The sequence below is a fragment of the Hermetia illucens genome, chromosome 4, assembly GCF_905115235.1.
Source record: "Hermetia illucens chromosome 4, iHerIll2.2.curated.20191125, whole genome shotgun sequence".
NCBI classification, from domain to species: domain Eukaryota; kingdom Metazoa; phylum Arthropoda; class Insecta; order Diptera; family Stratiomyidae; genus Hermetia; species Hermetia illucens.
Window position 1 is genome coordinate 150564794 of NC_051852.1, and position 11806 is coordinate 150576599.

At 43.2% G+C, this 11806-nt stretch overlaps 2 protein-coding genes across 2 annotated transcripts; one reads left to right on the top strand and one right to left on the bottom strand.

Annotated features, from left to right (window-relative positions):
* Positions 1 to 375: 375 nt before the first annotated feature.
* Positions 376 to 1442, top strand: LOC119655537 (zinc metalloproteinase nas-15-like). Its single transcript, XM_038061450.1, has 3 exons — positions 376 to 652; positions 727 to 833; positions 979 to 1442. Exons 1-3 carry the CDS (start codon positions 391 to 393, stop codon positions 1384 to 1386), a joined length of 777 nt encoding a protein of 258 aa, XP_037917378.1. The 5' UTR covers positions 376 to 390; the 3' UTR covers positions 1387 to 1442.
* A 7752-nt stretch (positions 1443 to 9194) lies between these two features.
* Positions 9195 to 10164, bottom strand: LOC119654621 (zinc metalloproteinase nas-6-like). Its single transcript, XM_038060093.1, has 3 exons — positions 9906 to 10164; positions 9724 to 9830; positions 9195 to 9664 (listed from the first exon to the last, which is right to left on the bottom strand). The coding sequence occupies exons 1-3, from the start codon at positions 10120 to 10122 to the stop codon at positions 9251 to 9253; spliced, it is 738 nt and encodes a 245-aa protein (XP_037916021.1). The 5' UTR covers positions 10123 to 10164; the 3' UTR covers positions 9195 to 9250.
* Between the last annotated feature and the right edge of the window lie 1642 nt (positions 10165 to 11806).

The following is an 11806-nucleotide window of genomic DNA, read 5'->3' on the forward strand; positions in this document are numbered from 1 at the left end:
GTTAATATGCGCATATTAACATTTTTATTTTATTTTGTTGCATTTTGTTTTTCAGAGAATCATACATTTTCTTAGTTTTATGCTTGTTCATTCTGAAAACGTTCTTTTCCCGTCGTTCTGTTCTTCAGTGGGGTCCCTTCGGGAGATACCAAGTGACTTATACAAATATAATAAAATCAGCTTCACATCTCTTAGAAATATAAATATATTTTTCTAGTTTATATATATTCTCCCGAAATCAAATCCAGAAAATCCCACAATAAATTCATCAGATGACAAAGATATTTAATCAATCTCACAAGAAATCACCGCACGATACCAATTTTTTTATTACTTTTCACGCCATAATTGCAAATAATTAGTATGGGTAACGCGAGTATTTAAACCCCCATGGTTTGCGCTGATGAACCATCAGTTGTTGAACTCATTTCAAACGGCTTCAGGATGTTCAGGCTTTGCGTTTTCACTTTATTGGTCTTGGCTGCCGTAGCCAATCCTGTTCAAAGGACTCCAACCATGGCTGAGAAGAGACTTGAAGAGGCTGGGTTCTTTGAAGGTGACATGCGTTTCCCTCCTGGAAGGAATGCTTTGGTCAACACTGCCACACGTTGGACCTCAAAAACTGTCTATTACCAAATTGATGGTGCCTTCTGTGAGTAATATTTTAAGACCATTATCTGTGGATTGAGTAAATGACTTAAATTATAATCTTTTGATCTACCGCAGCCGCTGCAGAAAAGAATACAATCATTGGTGCTCTCAACGCTATCCAATCTGCCACCTGTGTGAAATTCGTTGCTAGGTCCAACCAAGCCAACTATGTTTACGTTACCGTAAGTGGACTATTATATTCTTGGATAGCTTAATTGAGGACGGACTTCAAGGTCCCCTTTTGTTTTCGGAAAAGCCATTCTGGCTTTTCAGCCCTCCGTGATTGACTAACTTCTGCTATAAATATGACTTACCTCTGTTTTGCAGCGTGAAAATTCTGGATGTTGGTCTTATGTTGGCATGTTGAAGGGACGTCAACAACTGAACTTGCAAGGAAACGGTTGTGTATACCATGGAACTGCCATCCACGAATTCTTGCATGCTCTTGGTCTTCATCATCAACAAAGTGCTACAGACCGTGACAACTATGTCACCATCCAATTCGGTAATATCCAATCTGGAAAGGAGAGCAACTTCGACAAATACGCCAGCAGTTACGTCACCGACTTCGGTATTGGTTACGATTATGGAAGTATCATGCACTACGATGCCTATGCCTTCAGCAAGAACGGTCAAAAGACCATTGTGACCAAGGACTCCAGTGCCACAATTGGACAACGTAATGGATTGAGTTCCAAGGACATTGCCAAGATCAAGGCTATGTACAGCTGCTAAAACAATTGGTTGTGAATATGATGATTTGATGAATAAAGACCAAGTGTTTGAGTAAATGAGGTCGTTTTAGTAGTTTTTGACAAGTATCTTAACAAGCATTGCAGCTGGGTTTTGATTAAAACAATCTTTGAAACAAATCGTGGCATTGCTCAAGATGTTGTCAATATACCAACGAAGCCTTGAAAAAACATGTTTAAATATAATAGTTTGTTATAGTGAAGTTACATTCGAGATGAAATTCAATTCTTCGCCTTTTGAATTTCACGACGATAACATAAATACCAAACAGGGTAGGCGGTCAAAGGGTAGTATAGGTCCAAGGACGCAACCCACGATGAAGCACATAACCTGGGAAACGCCTGCTGAACCAACAATAACAGCTCTACCACTGAACCCTATCTCCACCTCTACGTGGTGATCGCGGGGTATTCTTTCTTGAGGGAAAACTGTAGACGGAGAACGATGAAGGCGAGTCTTCCGCGTTTAAAAACGGAACAAATTGTACGAACTGGTCCTCCAGATTGGGGGTTGGGTAGGGCTGACAACCCTACATGAAAAAACGACGTTACGAAGCCAAGAAAGTAGGCTTCGAAAGGATGGAGTTTACTACGACAAACCCGGCAACGAAAACGGAAAAACGATATGCGCATTTTCTCATGCAACGTGCGCTCTCTGTACAGACCGAATGCTGCTGAGCAGCTAGCCGATATCCTGTCTAAATACAAGGCTGATGTAACAGGATTGCAGGAGATGCATTGGACAGGGACCGATTTTCAGGAGAAGAGCTACTACAACATAAATTATGTTGGCCATCTAGTAGGAGCAGGTTTCCTACTTAGCCAAAAAAAGAAACCTGTTGTTGTCGGCTTTGCAAACATAAGCGAAAAGCTATGCACTCTGCGTTTGCGAGGCGAATTTGGAAATATAAACCTCATAAATGTTCACGCCCTTACAGAGGAAACTGCAGAGTCGGAGAAGGATACCTTCTAGGAAACAGTTGAGCCAACTCTCGAAACTTGTCCCAAGTATTATATCAGAATCATACTTGGGTGTTTTAACAGTCAAGTAGGGAGTAGCTCACATAAGAACACCAGTGATAACGGATTATCTAATTAGCAGTGTCATACGAAATGGTCGTTGGAAGTACCTGGTTGCGCGGAAAGCAATCCATAAACATACTTAGGCCTCTCCAGACGGGAGCAGCAGATATTAATGGAAGAGGCACCATCCTATTCAAGTCCACCTACTACTTACTATCTAATTACAGGCCTACGCTGACGATATTGACGTTACGGGAAGAACAAACCGAGATGTACAGTCTACCTTCATTCAGATCGAGCAAGCTGCGAACGTCAAAGCGCCAAAAAACAAAGCACTAGCAATATCAAATAGCACTGGTTAAACGAAAACAATGAAGATAAGAGGTAGTCTTTGCTTTCAAGACCGTTGAAAATTTTTCCAATGTAGGGTCGAAAATCACAACCGATAATAGTTATGAAGATAAATTCCGCGCACGGTTGTTGGCTGCCAACAGAGCCTCTTTCAGCGTACAAAAACTGTTTCGCTCGAAACGTGCCACCATATGGTCAAAGCTCTTACTATACGAGACTATGATCTTACCAGTCCTCATGTATTCCTCGGCATTCCATTCTGACGTGTGCGGATTCGGGGTCTCTTAGCCGTCATGGCAGTCAAACTTTAAGAGGTCCACGCGAAACCCATGGCTGGTGAGGTGTCTCGCGGAAACTCAAGCCAGGTGGCTCAGCTGCAGCAGATGGTGGCAGCATTAATAGCCACCGTCTTTTAGTTGGCGGAGGCCGTTGGTGCTTTGTATTCCGGAAGTAGGACTAGTCTAGATTCGCCTCCCGAAATGGGCGATCGGTTGATAGGTCGTCGGGGCCTTCGGCAATTACTGGGGCACGTTGGTACCATCTTAGAATCGCTGAAAGGACTAAAAAATGTACTAGCCCCTGCAATTTCTCGCCAAATAAATCAAACTTGCCGGGAACTCTGGCAACTGCTACCCATCACGTCACCGCATAATCTACGACCTTTTTAGATGACACAATTACCTGGTCGATACAGGCGCAGAAGTTTCGTTTCTTCCTGTATTCCGGCATCATAAGTTAATATTACAATCGTTAGAACTCGCGGCAGCAAATTCCTCGTTGATCTGTACGTATGGCTACAGGCAGGTAAACTTGAATTGAAGATTTCGGTAAGTGTTTTCTTGGCGCCTCATAATTGCGGACATAAGTATACCCATCTTAGGTGCGCTATGGATTGCTGGCGGATATACATAACAGGTTCCGCATCGACCCCACGACTTCCCTTACGTTATCAGGAAAAATCTCACCCTGGTCACCTTAGCACTCTTTCTATTGTTTGGGAAGACGTTGCTGACGCACGTATTCGAGCACTTCTTCAAAAATACCGCAACATCACTACCGAGCCCACTCTCTCTGAGCCCGTTAAGCATGATGTTCAGCACTACAACAACACTACTGGTTCCTCATTTTTCTCTAAGGTGCATCCATTATCACTGCAGGAGCTCGCACTTGCGCGGACTTTCAGACAGTTGTTGGTCTTCGCCACTTCACATGGTTCCTAAATCCACCTCCATACCTAGTAGCGACTACCGACGTCTAAATGCTCAAACGGTTCTAGACCGCTATTCCATACCACTCATCCACGACCATATTTTTTCGACCTTGGACTTAGTCACAGCATACCATCAGATCCCTATTCCTCCCGAACTCATTCCGCAATATGTGGCAACCGCAATATGCACACCATTCGGACTCTTTGATCTCAGGACGACTTTTGAAGTCTGCAACGCGGTGCAAACCTTTCAGAGACTCATCCAATCTGTACTGCGAGACCTTAACTTCTGTTACATATATTATTATGGTCGCATCTTCCTTAAAGTCCGAGCATTTAGAACACCTTGAGTTCTTAACGTTGAGAAATGCAAATTCTTGCAATCTTGGATGAGATTCCTCGGTCACCTGATTACCCCTGAAAGCATCCAACTGGACCCATTCAAAGTGCAAGCGATTTCGAGCTTCCCGCTTCCAGAAACTGTTAAGCATCTGAGAAGGTTATTAGGCATGTTAAACTTGTACCGTCGTTTCTATCCCATGGCCGCCGAGCATTAGTCCAGACTCGTTCGCAGAGGCTGTGAGACCATCAAGCAGCAGCTGGTGGATCCTACACTTCTGGTATTCCCTCAGCAAAATGCACTCCTAGCCGTATTCGTCGATTTCAGACATTGCCTTAGGTGCTGCTCTTCACCAAAACGTGAACTAGATCTGACAGCCAAATAGTTCAATCTCGCTGATCGTGAGGTACTCGCCGCGTAATTGGTAATTAAATACTTCCGGTATTCCCTTGAACGCAGGCCGTTCACATTGCTCTCGGACCGTAAGCTACTCACTTTTGCTTTCAAACAAAAAGCCGACAAAGCTTCCCCTCATCAACTTCGGAATTTGAGCTTTATCACTCAATTCACTTCCGACATTCAACACGTTTCTGGAAAAGATAGCATGGTTGCTGACCGCTGTCCCCGCCACGGTCGATTTGCGAGGAATCGCCCAGGATCAGAAGAATGACGAAGTTCCTCAGAGTTTGAGGACCATCACCAAATTCATTTTCAAGGAGTTTCCTATCTTCGGCTCAACACCCGGTATATACCTCAGTCAAAGGACCGAGGTCATATACTCTGGCCGATTTCCGAAAGGAAGTATTTCATGCCGTTCACGATCTGGAGCTCCTGGTAATTCGGACAAAGAATCGGTTAGTCATCGCAAAGTAGTTCTTGGGCGAGACAGTGAATCGCATGCCAGAAGTGCGAAACTGCAAAGCACGTGGGGAAGAGAGTGTTCCATCGGTCCACCAAGCGTCTCCACTCAATCCACCTCGACATGCTTGGCGAGAATGGTTTCATCGATGCAGAAGGTATGGGGAGAAAAGACATATTGCCAAAGGTTGGAATAGGGACCCCAAATGCTTATTGTTAGAAGGAAAGTAGAGACCTGATAACCGGCATATTGTCGGAGGTGGTAAATGCCCGGAATTGAGGAAGGCATTGATTTCCATGGGAAAATGAAGTTAATTCAAATAAACCTCAATCACTTCAGGGTCGATTCACTGAAGCAGACCACCTACGAATCTGAGATGCATTCATAAGTGAACCCTACAAAAACCATGACGGTGGTGTACGGGTCACAAATCCGACCGGTGGAGCGGCCATATGGGTGTGCAGTCGCCAAGCTACACCAGTGACTTCGTGTGGGCAAAAATAGGTAGTGCGTACCTGTACAGCTGCTACTCCCCCCAGTCTCACATTGTCTGAACTTGAAGACATGTCAGACAACATTGTCCTCGACGCAAAGGGACAAAGTCTAAAGGTGATTGCCGGTGACTTCAACCGTCCGCACTTCGAGTGGGGAAGCAGGGCGAGTTTCGTAAGAGACCGAAGTTTAGTAGAGGCGTTTGCCCAGTTGGATATAGTTTTAGCTAGCGGGCTATCCGGATGGCTCAAGCGTTTAGAGCGCTAGGCTGAAGGGAGTGGAATTTGTATCGTGATTTGACGTCGGATAGCCAGCTGAGGTGATGCAAGTTCGTTTCGCAAAGGGGGCCCTCCAATATCATAGACCTGAAATTTGTCAGAACTGTACTGGCGCAATTCTCTTTGGGCTATAAGAGAGCCATAGGGTGTGAAGCATCATGCAAACCGAGAAAGATGTCAGGCTGTCTGTAAAAACGTGGGATGAGCAGAGCTTCATAGAGATATGACTAGATCAATCTAATAAAGCAGGCGCTTTTTCGGAAAGAGCTGTTCATGTGGCATGCCTAGGAGGTACTCATTCCCCAGTAGAAGACCGATCTTCCTGTGGAATAGTGTCAACTTTCGATCAACCTCCCAGAAGAGTGGCTCTAAGGGATGCCATACCGAATAGGGTCAAATCCAGACCGGACATATTTTCTGAGTTGTTCGAAACGTGCATGTCCAAGGAGATATTTTCTGGAGGATGGAGGCGGTAGAAGTTAGTACTATTGTCAAATGCTGGTAAACCTCCAGGTGAGCCAACCTTCTACCCAGCTATATTTCTTTTGAACACTGGGGGAAAAATGCTAAAGTGATTAATTTACAATAGATTATTCCCGGTTATTGTGAGCCACGAAGGTCCTAAGATCGAAATTATGGGTTCTGTAAAGCCAGGTCAACCACTGATGCCATCAAATTGGTCACTAGCTTGGTCGAAGATGTAATTTATGGAAACTATTGTGATTGGACGATAGAAAGGCATTCAATTGAGCCAATTGGAACTTAATACAGGAATCTCTGTCGCAGATTGGTATTCTCCCCTATCTCGCAGCTATTGTCAACAGCTATGACACCGATGACGGACCTAAGGATACGTTATCTCTGCGGGTGTCCTACAGGTTTCGGAGGAAGCCAGTTATAAGCAACACCTGTAGTATCATTATCATCATAAACGGCGCAACAATCTGCATCCGATCTAGACCTTCCTTGACAAGGAACTCCAGACATCTTGGCTTTGCACCGAGGTCTACCAATTTGATATCCCAAAAACCTGTCAGGCTTTCAGACCTATGCCGTCGCTCCATCTCAGCCTGGGTCTGCCTCGTCTTCTTTTTCTATTACAGAAGAATCTGGAAGGGTGAATCTATGGGCGTTGATGATAAAGTATTGTCTATTTACGGTTTCAAATATTTAGAAACTTTAAAATCTAAGCAAATCTTAGCAATCTAAGCATAACTTTAGGAGATGCAATGAACCTATTTCTACACTCAATTCGAGCTTCTGCATGAATGTAAGCTTTATTAGTATTTACGGTTAAGTTTTCTTACATGAGAAAGCCTTTTATGATCATGTCAGGGCATAAGAGAGGTACGCTTCAAATGGATTAATAGTATTCACTACTAAGCTGGGTAATTGACATAGCGTTAAGGTGATCATTCGCCTATGAGCTGGGTATTGAGAATTCATTAACTTGCGAATCGAGGCGAAGCTGATAGGCTGCTTATCGGCGACCATCTTTTAATTTTGTCAACGGTTTATGATTCACGGAATATGCGAACATTCGTTAACCAGGGTATCTAGGCTTGAGATCGCTTGGCGAAGTTTCAGGGCGAGCTTTTGCGGTGCAGATTGGACATTCTTGGGAGAGCTGAGATCATGGTACTTTATCTAATCTTTTCTAACGCCTCCTCCTTCCGCCCAAATCTCGTCAGGGGAGCCTACCACTCTCTCTTAGGGCACTGCGTTATTGTACTCTGGTAAGCCTAATCTGTGCTGATGTCGGAATAATGTTTACTTCATCCGCAGGACCCTCATGTCCTGGGAACTGAAATCAAATAGAATATTGGCGACGGGATTCTTGTCCAGAATGAGGGGTATTTCAATAGTATAACTTTATGCACCAACGAGAACGTACGATATAGAAGAGCAGGGGACTTTATATGAGCAAACCAACGTAGTCCAGGAGAGACTACCTAAAGGTGAAAGAATAAAAAGGGGGGATCTGTTAACAGTTTGTTCAGACATGTTATGGCGAAACACATCTTGGTATCCGAAATTATAATGTCGAGAGGTTTGTGACTTTCTTTCTATGGTGTCAGCCGCATCGCCATTGGAGGCATAGTAATCAGATCGCCCACATTGCCATCAGTAGTAAGTCTTTTGGAATGTGAAACGAGAAAGGCGTTGATAACAGCCTCGATTGAGATGAGTACTATCTGGTAGCTTGCCATCGTTTACGTGTTGCGTCCGCTTCAACCAGAAAGGATGGAGAATATCTACGGCTTACGCTCAAAATGGTTTTCTTTGGTGATCCAGATTTCGTTCAGCAGTGAGAGACATGATAGCATGATTGAATGATAGATATATTGAACAACTTGTCAGAGTATGTTAGAGAGCTTTGGGTTTCCATCACAAGTGCTCCCTCCTCGGACGTAAGTGAAGTTGTTGGCTTTCTCACGAAGGTTGCTTATATGATCTGACTACTGAAACTTGGACGGGCATCGATGAGTCTAAGAAACTTAAGGTTGTTATTGCAGCTGTTATTGGGGGCGAACGCGATGTGTTTGAGCTACAATACCACGGTGAATGGCTTTAGATTTGGAGGGAAAAGCAACTAAAGGCAGACTCAAAATAAATACCAGCAAAGCAGAAGTTCCAAGTCTGACGGGCCGTCATATTCTGCCTATTTGTCTATCTTGGTAATGTTGTCTTTGCTGACGGCGGCTCCGAACTTGCACTCACTCCGCGCATCAATAGTCTTTGCACCGCTCTCACTGTTTTGCCCAAAATCTCAGAGACCAGATTTTTCAACACTTATCCCACGAGTTGTTTCAGTGCTGATATATGGGAGTATCATAAGGAAAGTGACTCTTAAGTTCCAAGCCTTCGTTAACACTTGTCTATACCGTGTTATCGAGTTATCCTGACTCAAGATAATCTCGAACTGCGTCGATAGACGTGTTGATTAAGACAGTCGGTGCTGGAATTCACTATACGAGAAGTCACCAAGTAGGTCGCCCTAAAAAACCCTGGCCAGAACACTAGAGACGGAGTGAATGTTTCTTGGGAGGACTGAAAAGGTGAAGTACATTTAGAGAATGATGGCAACCATAATAAAGTTGTGAAAACTATGTCAACTTTACTAAATCTTATCGCATTGAAAAGATTAGTGCTGTGGACAGCAGTATGTTGCAGTGAAGCATTCCAATCTAGCGTTGACCTACCATAAGTAACTAAGAAAAGTGAAAACAAAAGCACATCAGTTAGGAGTTTCTGCAACTTTTATTGTGGTTCGATTGTAATCACGTAATAGACTTAGCAACCGTACATAGCCCTGAGTTTTTGGATATCAGCGTGGCTCAAATCACCACGGTTTCCAATGACGCTTTGGTAGGCGGGGTTATGAGTTGTAATAGTCCTTCCTCCGTTTTTGCTGAAAGCGTATTGGTCGTAGTGCATAATACTTTCATAGTCGTATCCATAGCCGAAGTCAGTGACGTAAGATGATGAATATTTGTCAAAGTTGCCCTCCGTTCCAGATTGGATGTTTCCCCATTCAATGCTGACGTAATTGTCGCGGCTGGAAGCACTTTGTTGATGATGGAATCCAAGAGCGTGGAGGAACTCGTGAACGGCAGTGCCATGGTAGACACATCCGTTGGCTTGCAAGTTCAAATCTTGTCTGCCTCCAATCATACCAACATAAGACCAACAACCAGAGTTTTCACGCTGAAATAAGACAAGTTCATTTTCGAATTCCCCCAATAAAGCACACAAATTGAACCTACAGTGACATAAACATAGTTGTTTTGGTTGGTCCTTCTTTCGAACCTAACACAGCTGGCAGCCTGGATGGCATTGATAGCTCCAAGGATGTAGTTCTTCTCTGGTTCAGCTAAAGTTATAAAATACGGTCGCATTCTAGTAATGAATGAATATGAACTTAAGGCTACCTGGTTGTGTTACTTACTGAAAGAGGGACTGATATCGTAATAAACAATGTTGTTAGTCCATCTTTGGTTGCTGTTGGTCAAACCATTACGACCGGGTGGAAAACGCATATCACCTTGGAAGAAACCTCCTGCTTCTTCCAACCTCTTTTCTTCGGGACTCGGTTGGATCCTGGCACTTGGGTGCGCCAGAACCGCCAAACTCAAAAGAGAAACGAGTGACAACTTGAAAAACATCTTGGGTCGTTCGGAGTGCGTTCGACAACTGTTGGTGATTGTCCTAAAAATCGCACCTTAAATACTCAAATTCAAACTAAAAAAATAGTTTCAGAAAAAAATTATCGCTAAGATACTTTTCGGTACCGTGAGCAATCTTTAGTTATATCACTCCAATCAGATTACCTTAATCTATTCATAATTTACTACAAGCTTGTCTGGGGAAATGCAAAAAATTGAACAAAGAGTTTTCGTGTAAAAGTTACACTTGATAGTATTTAACGAGCAATAATAATTACTGATAGTAGGAAAATATTGTGATATCGCAAACGGGATTAAAAATTTTAAAACAGTGTATATTAATTCTGACTCAATATTTCTTGTGGTAATATATTGCATTTGCCGGTTCTATTTGTTTTTCATTCTAGCTGAAGTACGCCTGAAGCTGCTAGCAACGTTGCAATACACAAAATCTGAAGGAATATCGTCACTCCTAATCTGTCATACGACGTTTGATCGAGAAAAACTCCGCCCAAACCAATAAAATTGATGCCACTTATTCCATGTGCACCGCCTGATTTATTGATTCTAAACTTCAACATTTTGCACAGTTTCCAATTTAAATTAACTTGCTTCATCATTATTATTAAGGGCTTTCTCCCGTCCTACGCCCAAGCAAATCACTCGAGCGTCCAGAAGTTAGAATCATTGAATTGAACATGAACTCCATCATTAAAAGACTTCGTAATACAAGTTCGAGCTATTTCTTGATGAACACAAGCCCAACATAGTGCTCCTGTGTGAAACCAGATTACTCTATAAGTAGAAACACCAACTTCAACATTTTCCGTACCGACAATCGACCACTTTCCAATCCTCAGTCCATAGCTAGTAGTACAGTCATTCTTCTTTCCCTCCAAAAGCTTCAAATTTCGGGAAGTTACCCTTATTTTCTTAACAACCCAATTATCCTCGATGTTCGTTAAACCATCTACAGATTGCTCCAGCCAATTCCTCGATACCCACAATTCTCAACGAATCCACTTTTTTTTCTTAACCAAGAGTAGAATGTAAAGACTGGTACCTCCTAATAGATGGAGACTTCAATGCCAGGTACCATTCTTGGATTGATGTACGGCCGAACCAGAATGGAGAAATGTTCTTCCGATTTCTCACAAGGGCTTTTCACCTTCTATAAAGGTTGTTATCACTCCTTCATCATCAGTTTACCCACTCCGCTTCATTAGCAGTTGTAAAATTACTGTTGATCCCCATCCTAATACCTATCCGTTTTTGGAAAGTGTATGCAGCAGGACGCCATAATCTTCGACATCAAATTTCCCGACTGAGTTATCCATTCCACCTCAACCCAGTTCCTGATTTCCAAAAGAGGAACTGGACTCATTAATTGGAACCCTAAATTCAGATTTGATATACTCGTGCTCCTATCAAACAACGTGGTATCCAGCGACACCATCGAGCAAACGGTTTTCCAGGACACAGAAGTAATTTAGCAAGTATGCAGCGAACTGATCCCGGTTCGCCTCATCTACTGCCGTTACCTCAGTGCATTCCCTGATGATGTATTTGGTGACATCACATACAAAAGACCCTCTCACGGGAACTATTTGCAAATAGATGCTCTCCGCAGACCCTTTGCCTAATTCATGAATTCTGCAATATTGATAGGTCTATCTATCAACAA

Bases quoted from the DNA above. Each gene is read 5' to 3' on its own strand.
- LOC119655537 (XM_038061450.1), top strand. From the start codon at position 391: ATGGTTTGCGCTGATGAACCATCAGTTGTTGAACTCATTTCAAACGGC. The intron at 653-726 runs GTGAGTAATATT...GATCTACCGCAG, and splicing joins CCAAATTGATGGTGCCTTCT to CCGCTGCAGAAAAGAATACA. The intron at 834-978 runs GTAAGTGGACTA...TCTGTTTTGCAG, and splicing joins CCAACTATGTTTACGTTACC to CGTGAAAATTCTGGATGTTG.
- LOC119654621 (XM_038060093.1), bottom strand. From the start codon at position 10,122: ATGTTTTTCAAGTTGTCACTCGTTTCTCTTTTGAGTTTGGCGGTTCTG. The intron at 9,831-9,905 runs GTAAGTAACACA...TTATAACTTTAG, and splicing joins CGATATCAGTCCCTCTTTCA to CTGAACCAGAGAAGAACTAC. The intron at 9,665-9,723 runs GTAGGTTCAATT...GTCTTATTTCAG, and splicing joins ACAACTATGTTTATGTCACT to CGTGAAAACTCTGGTTGTTG.